This window comes from Terrapene carolina, unplaced genomic scaffold (genome assembly GCF_002925995.2).
Source record: "Terrapene carolina triunguis isolate 2854851 unplaced genomic scaffold, T_m_triunguis-2.0 Scaffold56, whole genome shotgun sequence".
NCBI classification, from domain to species: domain Eukaryota; kingdom Metazoa; phylum Chordata; order Testudines; family Emydidae; genus Terrapene; species Terrapene triunguis.
The window spans coordinates 525343-540926 of record NW_020664407.1 but is presented as its reverse complement, the minus strand read 5'-3'; the positions used below and the strand labels follow the sequence as shown (position 1 = coordinate 540926).

The 15584-nt window shown below is 43.0% G+C and overlaps 2 protein-coding genes across 2 annotated transcripts in view; one reads left to right on the top strand and one right to left on the bottom strand.

The window, feature by feature from the left end:
- LOC112118940 (LYR motif-containing protein 4) overlaps positions 1-3619 on the top strand; it is a 138225-nt gene extending 134606 nt beyond the window's left edge. Inside the window, 2 exon segments of the mRNA XM_026658875.2 lie at positions 3268-3324; positions 3327-3619. Of these exon segments, the coding sequence (XP_026514660.1) occupies positions 3268-3324; positions 3327-3347 (78 nt within the window). The 3' untranslated portion in view covers positions 3348-3619.
- Positions 3620-12868: 9249 nt separating this feature from the next.
- Positions 12869-15250, bottom strand: LOC112118938 (protein phosphatase 1 regulatory subunit 3G). The gene has a single exon (XM_024217445.3). The coding sequence runs from the start codon at positions 14886-14888 to the stop codon at positions 13902-13904; it is 987 nt and encodes a 328-aa protein (XP_024073213.1). The 5' UTR covers positions 14889-15250; the 3' UTR covers positions 12869-13901.
- Positions 15251-15584: the final 334 nt, after the last annotated feature.

Here is a 15584-nt window from a genome sequence, read left to right as displayed (position 1 = left end):
ACTACTCTGCAGCCTGCCACATAACCCACATGTTGCGTGGTCTGCCTGATATAAGTTACATTTGTTAGGGGTCTATACTTTTTTTTTTCTTTTTGTGAAATAATATGGCTTTTCCAAAATTGCGTAATCGGTTTCTCTTTTCATATACTCTATATACCACATCTATTCCCTGTTAATCAGTGTTGTTCATGGGCTTTTGTGGACTTAATTCTGTATGCTAAGGGAGTGGAATGTTTGCTGGCAAGAAATGCTGCTATTCCTTTAAGAACGACACATTAATCTTCCCTTCAGTGAATAGTCAGTCTAAAATCCAGTGCTTTACAAGTTTCAGACCAGGCTATTTATCAAGAGGAGACTGTTCATTTTTCAGAAGGGCAACATGTATGCAAAGATGCATTTGTGACAGTACGGGGAGTGGATAGCAAAATATAACTTAATAGCTGCTAGCTTTTTCTTTTTTAAGTAAGCTAATACAAGTTTAAAACATTGAACTTTGACTTTTATATTGCTCTCTAGATTCATGCTGCATTGAGGCACTGTCACAAGTAATGCAGTCAATTGTACTTTGTAATATATCAGATTCTATGTAATACCCTCTACATAGGTGTAAATAGTTTATATAAATTATGCCATCTTTTTCGTCCTACTTCAGTAACCACAAGCTGAGCTGTTTTTTTTTTCTACGTTAATAGTTCAGTGGGAGCTAATGGGTGTCCTGTCTTATGAAAACCAGGACACTTATTTAGTTGGCTGAATATGGATTTAGAAGCCAAACTTTAAACTCCTTTTAAAAAGAATCTTGGCCTCTGCTGCTTTCTTTAGCCTGAACTTCCTCTTCCTCTATCCCTTAACTGTTCTGTATGTCAGTTGGTTGCTACCCTCTGTCCCACTGGTGGCTGTGATTCACTGGGACTGTATGCAGAGTTTATAAAGCAAGCTCAAAGGTAATTAACACATAAAACAATAGGGAGAAAGTTTATTATTTGGATTACTGTAGCGGCTAGGAGTCCTATTCGTGGACCATGAACCCACTGTGCTAGGTGCTGTACAGACACACCCTGCACCCAAAGAGCTTACAGTCTAAGAATGAGACAAGACAACATATGGATGCAGACATACTGGATAGTACAAGGAAACAATCAAACAATATTGACAGGCAGTGGTCTCGGTATACCAACAGCCTAATTGTGTAGGCACCATGGGGTTTGAAGGAGGATAATGTTAGCTTTGCTAATTTGGGGGAGGGGGTGGAAGGGGGGGCTCCTTCCAAACATAAGGGGCAGCATGGGAGAAAGCAAAGCTGCTTGTTCAAGAATTTAACAAGTGGGTGATGGAGGCTGGCACTCTGGGCCAGTCACAGGTGACATCTCAGTAGTGAATGAGAGATGATAGGGAGGGGTGGGGATAGGCCATGAAGGGCCTTGAAAGTGATGACAAGTAGCTTGTGTTTGATGCAATAGAGAAGAGGGGTCAGTGGAGTGATGCAAAGGAGTCAAAGCGACAGGCTAGGAAAATGATCATTGCAGCAACTTTTGTAATGGATATAAGCAGGGCATGGTTGCATTTGTCATTTGGATAGGGAAGGCTGTATTTTAGAGATGTTACGCAGACAGAATCAACAAGATTTAGACATAGTCTGGAAGTGAGGACCCAGAGAGAGGTCCTAGTCAAAGATGACACCCAGGTTACTGGCCTGAGTGACAGGCAAGATGGTAGTGTTTTCTGTTGTGTTAGAGGAAAGAGGAAGCAGAGAAGAACTAGGGGGGATAATTAAGAGCTCGGTTTTAGCCATGTGGAGCTTGAGCTGACCACTAGACATCCATATGGAGATGTCAGAGGAATAGGCCAAGATTTTATTTTGGACAGGACGAGAGAGAGAAAGATCTGTGAGTTGTCAGTATAGAGAAAATAGTTGAATTTGTGTTTATGGATAAGATCACCAAGAGATAATGGCAGAGGGAGAAGAGAAAGGGAACCCAGGACAGAGCCCTGCGGAATCACACAATGTTGGAGGAGGGACAGTCCTCCCCAGGACACACTGAATGAGTGATTAGAGAGGTAGGAGAACTAGAAAAGAACAAAATCACAGAAACCAAGGGAGGATGAGATTTCAAGATGATGACCATGGATGACTGTGTCAGAGGTGGCAGACAAGTTAAGGAGGATGAGGATGGAGAACTGGTTCTGAGATTTGGCTAGGAAGAGGTCATTGGAGACTTTGGCTAAAGTGATTTCAGTGGAGTGCAAGGGGTGGAGGATGGATTGGAGAGAGTCTAGGATGGAATTAGAGGAGAACTACTCCAAGCAGTGATTGTAAACAGCACATTCAATGAGCTTAGAGATGAAAAGGAGATGGGGTTGTAGTTAGAGAAGCAAATGGGGTCAAGGAGTGTTTTTTTTCAGATGAGAGAAATTAAACTGTGCTTGTATTGAGTGGGAAAAGCTAGAGGAGAGGGGGAGGTTATGGAGAACAGTAAGGGAGGAGATGAGAGTGGGTGCGAGGGAGATCAGGGGATGGGATTGGATGGGGTCACTGGGAATAGGGAGCAATCAGGAAGGAGCAGGTAGAGCTGGTGGGAATACTAGAGGGATGATGTTAACAAGGATGGGGGAAAGAGGAGGAGGAGGGCGGATGCTATGTTGCAGAAGAGGGGTGTGGTGAGAGCTATGGGTGAGTGGCAGATGGATAAAGTCCCCCCAACCCCCGAAAATCAATTTAGCATTGTCTGTAATGTTTTACTACTTAACTATAAAGCACAGAGATCCTGGGTATGAATAGCATGTTATGAACAAGAAGCTATTTCTACCCATTATATGTTACTGATGTACAAATTGTGCAGGGGACCCTATCCCCCTCAACTAATTTTAAGGCAAATTAATTTGTGAATACCAAAGGGATAAACAAACAACTACTGTGCATTAGTCTCCACCCAAAAAAATTTTTATAATGTTCCCTTCTATTTGTCTAAGTATATTTTGCATTTCCTTTCTCTGTAGTTAATTGTGTGTATATATATATATATGTATGCATATCTTTTTCCTTACATTGTCAGTACTGTGTTGAGAATTTAAGTATGTGGCCGTTTTATACATTATCATTTTTTGCTGGCTGGGTTGAGGCTGACGAACAATGTTGCGGAAAGAATAGACTGCCTACTTTCACTTTTGTTCTCAGTTGTGCATTTTTACTTCCCTTACAGAGCTGAAGCAATGCCCCATTGGCCCTCTAAGCCTGTCATTTCTGAAATATTTTTTGTTTTATTTCAGGTTACCATTGGTCAACTCTATTCAACCCAGAAACTTGTTATTGAGAGTCCAGAAAACACAGAGATAATCTGATCATCTAGCACCGTTGGACCATCCTCAGCATTCTGTAGTGCTGCACATCCAACATAGCGTTTGAAAAACTTATCTGTCTAGTAAAAGATAAAGCTTTTGAGATGCTCAGTTTTGGCAACCAAAACAGTCTAGAATTTCTCTTCTCATGGTTCATGCACTAAAATGTACTGCTAAGCCTACAATAGCGTGTAATGTATTCCTAATATCTGCGTTGCTAGTATTTCATGTGTAATGAGACTGTTTCTTGGCCTTATTTGACAATAAAATTCCATGAACCGAATACTTGTAATGAGATATTTTCTTCTCCCAGTGATCTTGCTAACTTACCTGGCTTATAAAGGATACCAATTATGTTTCAACCAATGATACAATTGTTTAAAATTACTTTTTACATTGAGCCCCAGTTAATATAGAAATACGCAGCCTACAGTGAATAAACTAAATAGCTGAATTTGTATGGACCTGGTGTGGGTAAATTCGTGTTAAATAATTTATTCATTAAAGCCATGTGAAATTTGACAGAGGCCTTTAAGTACAACAAAGATATTTTGTTATATCCTGGACCTCAACACCTACAAATATCAAAGGTTAGACTGTGTGTTTTCATTTAAAACCACTCTCATCTCACTTCTCAGTTAATAGCGCTCAGTAATAGAATTTTAGCCTCATGTTACTGAGACTTCAGAACTTTTAAAATAAAATTTCATCACTGTTTCTTATTTTAATATACTAAACTGCAACTGGCAATATAAAGGAACAAAGTATATTTTGCTATACAAAAATTTTGTATATTACCCTCATTACAGATACTTGGAAAGTTAGATAATTGAGTGTGAATGGTGAGGTTGGTATATTTAATTCAGAATTCATACAAATATTTTCTAATTTCTGTTGAGTGTGCAAGTTTCTACACGCTGGCTCAGTCTCTCATGCCTGTTTTGCAGGGACTATCTCTAGAGGCTGAAGGCAGTTCAGTCTTGATGCCCATTCAGTAGTAGATCCAGTGAAACTCCCAAGGTGGTTGCTTATTGCATTCTATTCACCTTCACTTACTTACAGTAATGCCACAAAAAAAGTAATTTTTAAAAACATCCATTTGTTAAACTGAATAAATATAGCCAATAGCAAACAGACATTTCTAAAGCTTTCTGTAATTATTTATGGGCCTCATTCAATGCACACATTGAGTAGCATATTGAAAGAAGTGGGGTTTCTTAAGAGATTCTCCTAAGCCAACAACTCAGTAGCTTCACCTTAAGATTCCCCTTTCTTGCAATGTTCCTGAGCTCTACAAGAGAGAAAATTCCTGAACTGCTTTAAAATGCCCTTTTTTTTTTTTAAATTTATTTGAAAAGTAAATTACACCTGCTAAGACAGCGTGCTAAACAAGAATGGAATCTTTTTTTAAATCAAGTTTTATTCACTTCAGTGCTCTGAGTTCGCTATTATGTTTTCCACTAGAATATACAGAAAAATTACTCAGTATAAAGCTTCAGCACAATGTACAGCGAGAGCTTTATATGAAGTAGACAGAACTTTAAACCAGGACCGTGCCTGTTACCTTTAAAGAACCTGCATTTGTGGAGGCAAAGGGGCATACTTTCTATTTCTTTTGTAAACGAAAGAGAGTATCAAACTGAAATGACAGAACTAAGCAATGAACGTATGTAAGTGATTAGTTTAGAAGTACTAATTCCCAAAACTTATTTATAAAATTTTGTAGAATTATTTGTAGAATTACCTGTATTTTAATATAGCATTCTGTTAACTATGCAAAATAAAGTGTCACTACTGTATTTAAGACTACAAACCTGCCTTAATACTGCTTTTCACATGGAAAGCAGATACTGTAGTATTTCTGCATTTGTTAGATACATAAATAAAGCAAATAGATCGCTTTGCTACTGCATTAATATATCATTTTATTAAAATAGATTTTTTTAAACTAGGCAGAATGCCATGGACTACAGTTTAAAAACAAGGCACTAACACTTTAAAATCCTAAAATACACCTAACCAAGCTAATTAGAACACTAGCATTGATGGTAAAAGGACAAGGGGGGAAAGATTTAAGTGTCACTAAAGCATTTAATAGCATTTGCATTGCTAATAAAAATTATACAAGTGTCTTCTGTGAGACACAGTATAGATACATGTATAATGTTACTACAACCCTTCTAAGGGTATGTCTATACTGCAATTAAACCCGCAGATGGACCATGCCAGCTGAATTGGGGTCACGGGGCTCGTGCTGAGGGTCTTTTTTAATTGCATTGTATACCTTCTGGCTTGCTGGAGCCTGGGCCCAGGACACTGCGAGATGGGAGGGTCCCAGAGCTTGGGCTGCAGCCCAAACTTCTACACTGCAATTAAACAGCACCTTACCCCAAACCCTGTAAGCCCAAGTCAGCTGACACGGGCCAGCCGCCAGTGTCTAACTGCAGTATAGACATACCGTATGTGTGTCATTATCAGTCAAATTTTCCTTAGCCTGCAAAGGGGCACTTGTAGTTTTAAAGATGCATATTGTGCATATGATATGCCAGAGCGGAGGCCTCTGTGCATAGAAATGTGTAATACAAAGTAGGTTGAGCAGGCTCATTTTATTTTTTCATTTGAGGAATCAGTTACATAAGACTTTAAGAAGTTATCCATGGGCTTCTTATACAGCATGGCTACATTGCTTAGTTTCTAAGCTTACCTAAGGAGACTGTTCAGTCCTTAAGCACTAACCAACTTCAGTTATACAAAAGATATAAAATTACTTTATTTAATAAGGTGCAAAGTTAGAAAATGAAATAATCTAGTACAATGATTACTTGTAAATTGCAACACAATTAGTGCATTTAAGGATGCTCCTTGGAGCAGGTGTATACAACAAGAATGTTTCCCCCACTGATGCACAGTCTGTGTATCTTCTATTAATATTAATGATAGTAGCATGTGCAAATCTATTACACGTGACTGGAACAAGAGACCCATTAATATTCTCTGTTAAATGCATAATGATTAGTATTGCATTTGTTGAGATAACATATCCCCTGTATATAAAAACTATTGTCAAATACTGTATGAAAGTAATCCTATCAACTATGGAATGAAAATGTACTACTGTACTTCCCACTGCTCATTTAAAAATACCCTTTTTTGATATTCTATTTTCACTGGTTATCAATGAAATTGTTTACTGGATTTTTGTCTGAGCAATGGAAACAATATAAATATGTGAACATTGTCGGTAAAAGGGTTCCCAGTGATTTAATTTCATGTCCCCCTATTCCAAAAGGGATATTTGTTTCTGATTTACAGCAGAAGAAAATGTTAAGAACTCTTACTAATTCTGTAATAATAATTCTTAAAATTACTTAGTAAGATACTAATTTTTGTAGTATGACACTGAAAGATCATTTGCTTCACACATGTACCTTCAGCTGTCCCTGATCTCAGCAACCTTTGACTTTAGTGATTTGGAAATGATATGGCTCAGTTATCATGCTCCAAAATTTGGCTGTTTACATATATCAAAGGTCAAATAAGAGCTTTTAATAGAAAAATGCAAACAGTATTCTGAAAGAGAGCAGAAGACAACCTCTGAACTGCCCTAACATGAATAATTGTCTAAAGGACAGGCAGTTCTACAACCCTGTTGACATCTGATTAGATAGTCCTACTACATTTAGAGGATTATTTTAAAAGGCCTGGAAATACCAGCGGTATGGCCATGGTGAGGTGAAGCAGACCCGAGGTTACATACAAACGTTTTTTCCTGCTGATCACATATACTGTTCTTGTTTAAACATGCCATCAACATAGGGATGTTAAACTGACTCTGCTCTAGCAAAACTGTACCAACTATTTCTAGCCTAGTGCGTGTCATTAACAACATTACTTGTGCCTCCTAACATGTAAGACACACAGGAGAGCATGTTTTTGTGGAAGCCTAGAAGCACCAGCTCCACAGCACACTTCCCGCCACACGCCCATACCTCCTTAACACTTCGCAGAAGCACCTCCACTAAACTTCTGGCAAGGATCTCCATTTCTCCACAGGTATGTAGGACAGAACTGAGAGGGAGTGGCCAGCTAACCTCTGAATGTTCCCCTGCTCACTCCATAGATATCTAGGATGAAATCCTGGCCTCATTTAAATCAGTGGCAAAATGCCCATTGACTGAAATGGTGCAGGATTTCACTCTTAGGGTGAATGTTAATGCTACTGGAAGCAGCATTAGCACTTGTGAGCTCCACCTAGGGGGTGCTACTGTGCAGCCACCGGAAAGGAAGAGGGGAGGGAAGAACCATGCTGCCTGGAGCAGACAGCTAGCAGGGCAGCTGAATCTCCACAGATCTTGGGAGAGCCATTAATTTAGGGCCGCAACCCCACTGGCCATTCCAGTGGAAGAAAAGAATTCTTTCACCCAATTAGAACATGTTGCTTTTTTCCCCTCTACATATTTAAAAAAAAAAAGGGGGGTGGGGGTGGGGGGAGAGAGGGGAGAATATGGGCCAGAGTTGCTCAATCTGAGGGCAAAAGGAGAAATAAATCCACTTCCTCCTTAAAATGAACATATTCCACTAATCTAAAGAAAAGATTTGTAACTCTCAAAATTGTACAGTGCTTAGATATCACAGTGCTAAATTATGCATTCAAACAATTACTGTTCTACATCCAGAATAAGAGAACTATGAAGACCGGTGAGGAATTTACAAGACTGCTTTTGAAAAAAAGTACATAAAATATTTATACCAGCCTTTGGAAATTCTTCTCACTGAGAACAAGCTTTTTTTTTTTTTTTTTTTTTTTTTTAAACAGACAAGTATTAAAGGTCTTTCATTATCGTGCTGAAGGGCAAGCAAATACATTCTGTGCTTGGACAGGTGAATTTTCATGACAATTCTGTATTGCCATAGACCTGCATTGGGGAGCAATTTTCAAATAGACCAAACAGGTAATCAAATTTTAACTAAGAATTCTGGTCCAGATCATCTCCACTACCTTCATTCAATACACTGGTCCAGCTCCAGGTCCCACTGACGTAAATAGGAGCAGAATTCAGCCTTAAGAGTTCTGATTGAAAGCCCAGGCCTTTCAAAATTGATACTTTAAAGGCAGCAAGTGTAATTTACATGCAACTTTGTAGACCTTGACAGCACTAAACTATGTTTAACTTCACACTATCTTTCTGAAATTCCTACTCTTCTATCAACCCATCTTGATCATGTACAGCTATTAGAGAGAAGTTTCCTATTGCGTGTATTTAAATATACAAAGAAAGAACAATAAATGTCTCCTATATGCTGCAAAAATCAAATTGCTTAAACCAAACTTAACATGTGTTAGTTTGGTTTCCTTCATGCCCAAGCAATTTAATCTAACCCTTTAATTAAAAAAAAAAAAAAAAAGCTCAGATGCATTATTTGTTGTTTTACAAATGTCTATAAAAGCCTTTGGTTATATTTCTTCCTTTAATCCTAGAAAACCTTGTGTAATCCACAGGGACCATAGAAATCTGCACATACTGAAGAGCCACAGAACTGGAGTTTTTCCAAACATTCTTACAACCTTTAAGATTTCATGTTTTCAATTAGTTTTTTAGAAAATCTTCACATACTGCAACAGATATCTTAAGGTAATACAATGTGTCAATATTGACGTTTAAGCCCAGTTATCATTTTGCTTAGTCCCACCATCAGTTTATGGTGTTAGAAATACTTGATTTTTAATAAACATATCTATCCAGTCTGAACTTATTAAATATACCAGCAGCACTAGCGTCTAGTGGATTACGCATAGGTTCTAGCACTCAGACATAGAGTCTAACTCTGGTTTTGACACTGACTTCTTGGGAAATCTTTGGCAAGTCACTATCTCTCTGTAGGCCTCAGTTACCTCATCTGTGAGAATGCGCAGAATCATGCTGATGCAATCTTTGAAAAGTGCTTTGAAATCTACAGCTGAAAGAAGTGCAACATACTGTCTTGCTGAAAATTGAGCATCTGTGACTCAGTAGAGAGAGAGTCCCCATCCTATTTGTATTGCATTTAATACTGAAAAAGATGTCTTGTCTATTGTCAAAGCAGGAGAAGGATTTTTTTTAGTAGTAGTGTCAGCAAGATTGTAGGTAGGTACAGATATGCTAGCTATAATTTAAAAAGTACTTTTAAATATTTAGCATTTTAGCCATGGAGAACAGTGCTGCTCACATCTTGAACTTTTAGACTGCTTGGGCGGGGTGGAAGGGGAAGGGAGGGGATTTTTACTCTAAAGGTGACCAGCAAAGGTACAAGACAGCTTTCTTGACTTGGTCCTTTATGATGTTTAAAAGGAAAACAAAAAAGGTCTCCGCTTTTTTTTTTTTTTTTTAAACAGTTACGCTCTACCCTGTTTTTCCTGAAAGGCTATATGGATGACTGGGCAACTGGTGAGCTCATATCACATATACCATGGATGTGAAACATCATTAATTTAGAGAGTAAGTCATTTATATTCATACTTTTTAAATGCTTGTTAATATCTATAACTCATTCAGCACCCTAACTGCTTTTCTTGGGAGTTGAGACAGTTCTGTATCTGAGACCCCAGCAAAACCAGGGAAGAACAGATCAAGAATACCTATCTTTACCTATTTGAATAAGTATAAGGTATGGGATGTTAAGTTAATGTTCTGGAACGTTCTGCCATTTTGGAGACCAACTCCGCAAAACTTTGCCAGAGTTTGTTGCATACCAGAGAACATTCTGACTTGCTGTGAATAATCTTGCCCTGACAGCAGGATTCTTGGACATACCAGCTAGCATCTCTGCTCGCTCGCTCGCTCTCCCCCCGCCTGGGCTAGATTTAACCTTTAATAGTCAGTTTAAAAAAATATATTTTTAATTATTCTTTTTATGATGTAATTCAGTGAAGAATTGGGCTCAATACTTTTAGCATCATACCTCAGCTGTAATAGCATAAATTTCAAGTAGGAACAATCTAATGTTTTATGTCTTTACCATCTTAAGAAACTAGATCAGCTTACATTTTCCTATGTAGTATCCTGTTTATACTACATATTTTTTTAAAGAAGTTAATGTATTGGGGACAATGAACCATTTCACTATTTTCCTTTTTAAAATATATGGACTCGGTGCATATCTGGGGGGAGTATATACTTAACTTGTAGAATTACTACTGGGATTTCTCTTTCAGTTTATATTTATACAACTTACTGTGTACAACCTCAAACACATTTTGAAGTACTGTACAGTATTACAAGAATATAGATCGAGTTGAGTAATGAAACATTCCCAATTAATTCCATTGAAAATTGGTGTTTTTGTTATGCTAAAAAGGCCTCATACACACTGAAAGTCTAATGTGTCATTGTAGGTACTTACAATATTGTAGTGCCCTAACATAGGTGAACCACGATTTATTCCTGTGGCTCAGACAGGATTAAACCATGTTTTAGCAATTAACCATGAATGCTGCTCACAGACCTGCAAAGTCCAAGGTTATAGTGTGATTCACTAACAGAGTCTGACCCTGTCTACACTGCAAAATCTAACTGTTTTAACCTTTAGGGGGCACTATCACATTGTAATTGAGTATTCCATTAAGTTACCTTTCCATAATGTAGACAAGCCTTGGAGCATCCAGTTCTATAAATTACAGCTCCATGCACTTAAACATATCAGTCATCTAAATGTAAAAAGTTATACTTTTCCATGCCACTTATCTTGTTACTAGGGCTTTGGAGCGGAGCCCGGAGCTGGAGCATGGAGCAGCTCCGGACCAGTGGAGCTGCAGGTTTTTGCCTGGAGCCGAAGCACAGCTCCAAAGCCCTGCTTGTAACACCACTAACTTAGATGTTAGCAAATGGGGTCTCTTACAAATGTATACTGACAAATGACATTTAGAACAATGCTTTCATACTAAACAGAATAAGGTACTATAAATACCTACAGAAATGTGGCTATGAATATAGCATGAAAAGGGCTGAAGGAAACCATTTATTTTCACTCATTAGTGAGGATCATGAAAAATTAAGACCTGACTCTACTTTATAAAACCATTCCTCAGGTAGTCATCCCTAACAAAAATATTTACCCACGCCAAATTTTAAAAAAATCCATGTAACAACTGGGCATCATACTACTGAAAATTTCACACCTGTGTGATGTAGTTAGGTCAACCTAATCGCCTCTGTAGGCACAGCCAGATTGACAGTAGAATTGTTCCATCAGCCTACCTAGTGCCTCTCAAGGGTGATGGATTTACTACAGCAATAGAAACTCCTTCCTTCACTGTAGTGCCTACACCGGGGTGGCCAACCTGAGCCTGAGAAGGAGCCAGACTTTACCAATGTACATTGCCAAAGAGTCACAGTAATACAACAGCAGCCCCCCATCAGCTCCCCAACCCCGCTCCCAAAGCCTCCCACCCACCGGCATCCCTACCGATCAGTACCTCCCCCTCCCTCCACGCACCTCCGATCAGTTTCCTGGGATGCAGGAGGCTCTGGGGGGGGAGAGAGAGGGAGGAGCGAGGGTATGGCAGGCTCAGGGGAGGGGGCGGGAAGGGGTGGAGTGGGGTCAGGGCATGTGGCAGAGCCAGGGGTTGAGCAGAGTGCAGCCCCCCTGGCACATTGGAAAGTTGGTGCCTGTCACTCCAGCCCCAGCGTCGGTGCCTATACAAGGAGCCGCATATTAACCTCTAAAGAGCTGCATGTTGTTCCGGAGCCACAGGTGGCCACCCCTGACCTACACTGTAGTGCTACAGAGGTGTAACTGCAGCGCTGCAACTGTGCTGCTCTAATACCTGTAGCTTAGACATACCGTTAGAAAAACCATCACTATTTTAAATTTCTAGATCTTTCATTAAGAAGAAAAAGCAACTCCTCTGTGTGTGTGTTAGGCAAGACTCTATTTAACAAAGATTAGCCAGAGCTACGCATGAACTTTATAAAACTAGGCTGTGGTACGTGGGAACTGCATTAGCCATTGAACAATGTTAAAGTGCACTAACTTACAAGGAAAGAAGGATATTTTCTGTCATTCGGGGCCTCCAAACCTACAGCAAAGATGAGACACAAATAAACCAGAAAGTGTTCACACATGAAAGTTATATTATGGACTCCATTCAATTAAAAATAGGGTGGAAGACTGCTGTCATATTATGTTGTTTTTGGAAGGGGGTGAAAGAATTAGGCCCCTCATTTGAACGTGTGAAGACTACTGACTGAATTTAAGCCTTTAAGTTCCTCCACGGTCAGGCAACAACATAGGTGCTTGACTTTAAGTGCTTGAGTAGCCTCATTGACTACTCACATGAATAAAGTTAAGCATAAGAACAGCCATACTGGGTCAGACCAATAGTCCATCTAACCCAGTATCCTCCTGTCTTTCGACAGCAGCCAGTGCCAGATGCGTCGGAGGGGATGAACTGAATAGGCAATCATCAAGTGATCCATCCCCTGTCATCCACTCCCAGCTTCTGGCAATCAGAGGCTAGGGACATCCAAAGCATGGGATGGCATCCCATCCTGGCTAATAGCCATTGATGGACCTATTTTCCATGAACCTATCCAATTCTTTTTTGAACCCGTGTGTTTGCAGAATCAAGACTTAAGAATTAGGGGGGTTGGGGACTGACCCTCACCCAGTTCTCCCTCTCAGAAAAGAGTTGGATTTCTGCAAGTCATAATAACAACTCTGTTTTTGCCTACATCTGTCCCTGTTTCTAGGAAATGATTACATACCCATAAAAGGGAAAGTGCATGCATTATCTGTCATTCTAAAGAGAAATGCCTAATGCATAAACATAGCACAGTCACAACACTGGATTTAAAGTTCTCTCTTTAAATTCAGTGTATTAAATAGGAAACTTCATATAAGGCACCATCTTCAAGTTAGACAAATATTTTTTTAAAAATAAATCACAAAAAGATCTTGTTTCCAGTTCTCTTTAACCAACATTAAAGAGAATAGTTTGTGGGAGGAAACTGTGCTGATTTCTTGCAGCTCCTGAGAGTTCATTTCCTTTACAAAAATGGTGAATTAACAATACCGGAACCAACAGGTCAGACCTCACTTTTTCTACAACTTTAAGGCTAATGGTAGGAGGCCCCTGTCCCTGGATCAGTCAGCTCTTTAATTAAACAAAACAAGCCACATTCTAATGGAAGGCTCAGAAACCAGTGACTATGCAGCAGGAAATTGGTATTGAGTTGGTCTAGGGTACAAGTACAAGGAATGGGACACTCTGCAGTGGTCTCTGACAGCTAAGGCTTGGCTTGGCTCAGAGTGTTCACTTTCTGTGTTCAAGGGCAGGACATTCATAGCCGGCTGCTTGTTACCACACCCCACCCACCGCAGGCTCGGCACAATGGGTGGCTGGCCCCAGGCTCCCTGCAAGCCGCTAGCTAGCTGGCAGCTTGTTTGCCCCCAAGTTAGGCTTAGAGTAAGGCGCTGCTTTTGCTCCCAAGCTGGGTAATGCTGGTTTGCTGCCGGGCTAAGCTGAAGGCAGGAGCTGCCCCAGGCTGGGGAATGCTGGTTTGGTTCACGGCTGTCCCAGGCGGCGCTCAGTAGAGGGGCCCGGTGGGGTCGCCCTGGCCGGTGTCTGTGCTGGGCGCTGCGGGGAGCCCCCAGGGGGCGGGGCGGCAGCAGCGCAGGGTGTAGTTGCTACCCCCGTTGTTGTCCCAGTACTCGCCCTGCTGGCTGCGGTAGCAGACGGCGAAGTGCACGGCGGAGCCCTCCAGCAGGCCGGGCGGGGTGCACAGGCTGAAGTGGAAGCGCTCGGTAGGGGGGTCGCTCTCCTCGGGGCCGGGCAGGGGCTGGGCCGCGGCGTCCAGGAAGGAGCGCCACTCGTTGAAGGTGTAGCGCACCGTCACCTCCTTGGGGCCCGGGCAGCTCAGCACCCGCACGGTGCCCCGCACGTCCAGGGCCACCGCGGGGCGGCCCAGGCGCTCCAGACACACCCGCTCCCGCCGTAGCCGCTCGGCCACTGCCACCTCCGCGGCGGGCTGGAAGTCGGGCACTAGCTGCAGGGGGGGAGGCGGCGGGCGGGCCCCGCAGCCCAGGCCGAGCGCGGCGCTGAACTCCTCCCGGGGCAGGCGCCGCAGGCGGGAGAGCACGGCGGGCGGCACCTGCGGGTCTTCCGCCGCGCTGAAGTGCTTCACGCTGGCCAGGTTCAGCCCCAGCGCGTCCGCGAACTGCACCCGCTTCTTGCACTTGGTGCAGCAGCCCCCGCTGCCCTCCTCCGGCGGCGGGAAGAGCCCAGCGGCCGCCAGGCTGGGGCTAGCGGGCAGCGACAGGGACCGCCCGCCGCGGCGGCGCAGCCCCAGCAGCAGCTCCCCATCCTCCAGCGGGGGAGAGGCTCCGGCCCGCTGCGGCTCGCCCCAGGGCTCCTGCAGAGGCAGCGCAGCCGCCGCCCCCTCTTGCTCTTGCTCTGCGGAGCTGCCTCGCCAGGGGTCCCGCGGGAGCAGCCGAGCCGTCCTCTCTTGCTGGTGGCCCCCGAAAGGCGCTAGCATCTGCTCCAAGCCCAGCAGTCCGGAGTCCCGGCCTTCCATGGCATGTCGCCCTCGCCCCCCTCCCCGGGAGACTCCGCGGCTGCTGCTGGCCCTCTCCCGGCCGGGGCTTGCTCTGGCTAAGGCGGTGGGGTCGTTTTATGGCCTTTGCCTTGCAGCGGAGTCATGGTGGGGGGCGCGCCCCTGTCCCCCCATGGGCTCCTGGCGGCAGGGACGGACCCTCGGGAGAAATCAAGCCGCGGGCTGCCAGCCACGTCCCCAGCCCTGCCAGAGCCAGGGGGCGAAGGGGCAGAGCGCATCCAGCGCCGCGGACAGGCTCGGAGAAGTTTCCATGCGTAGAGTGTTTGGCCGAACACGCCCACCTCGGCGGGAGGCGCTGCCCGCCCATCCGCGGCTTCCGAGCCAGGGGAGGGCGCTGCCGTCTCCACAGCAGAAGTTACAGGAGGAGTCCAAAAGTGGTATCAGAGAGAGGAGCGTCCCACCGAGTTTTCCCTGCAGGGCCCTGAGATGTCTTGTGATTTGCTTGCTGCTCCCAAGCACGAGCCCCTCTAGAGCTGTCAGGGTCAACCAGTAATGCCCTTCACCCCATGCAGCTGCAATGTTATTGTCATTAATGCAGTGTCTTAGGCCAGGGGTATGTGTTTGGGGGGGGTATGCAGGTCTCATCTACATATTTGGCAAGTTTTACAACAGGTTACGTAAAAAGCCCTAGTGAAGTCAGGCCTACCAAAACTCCAT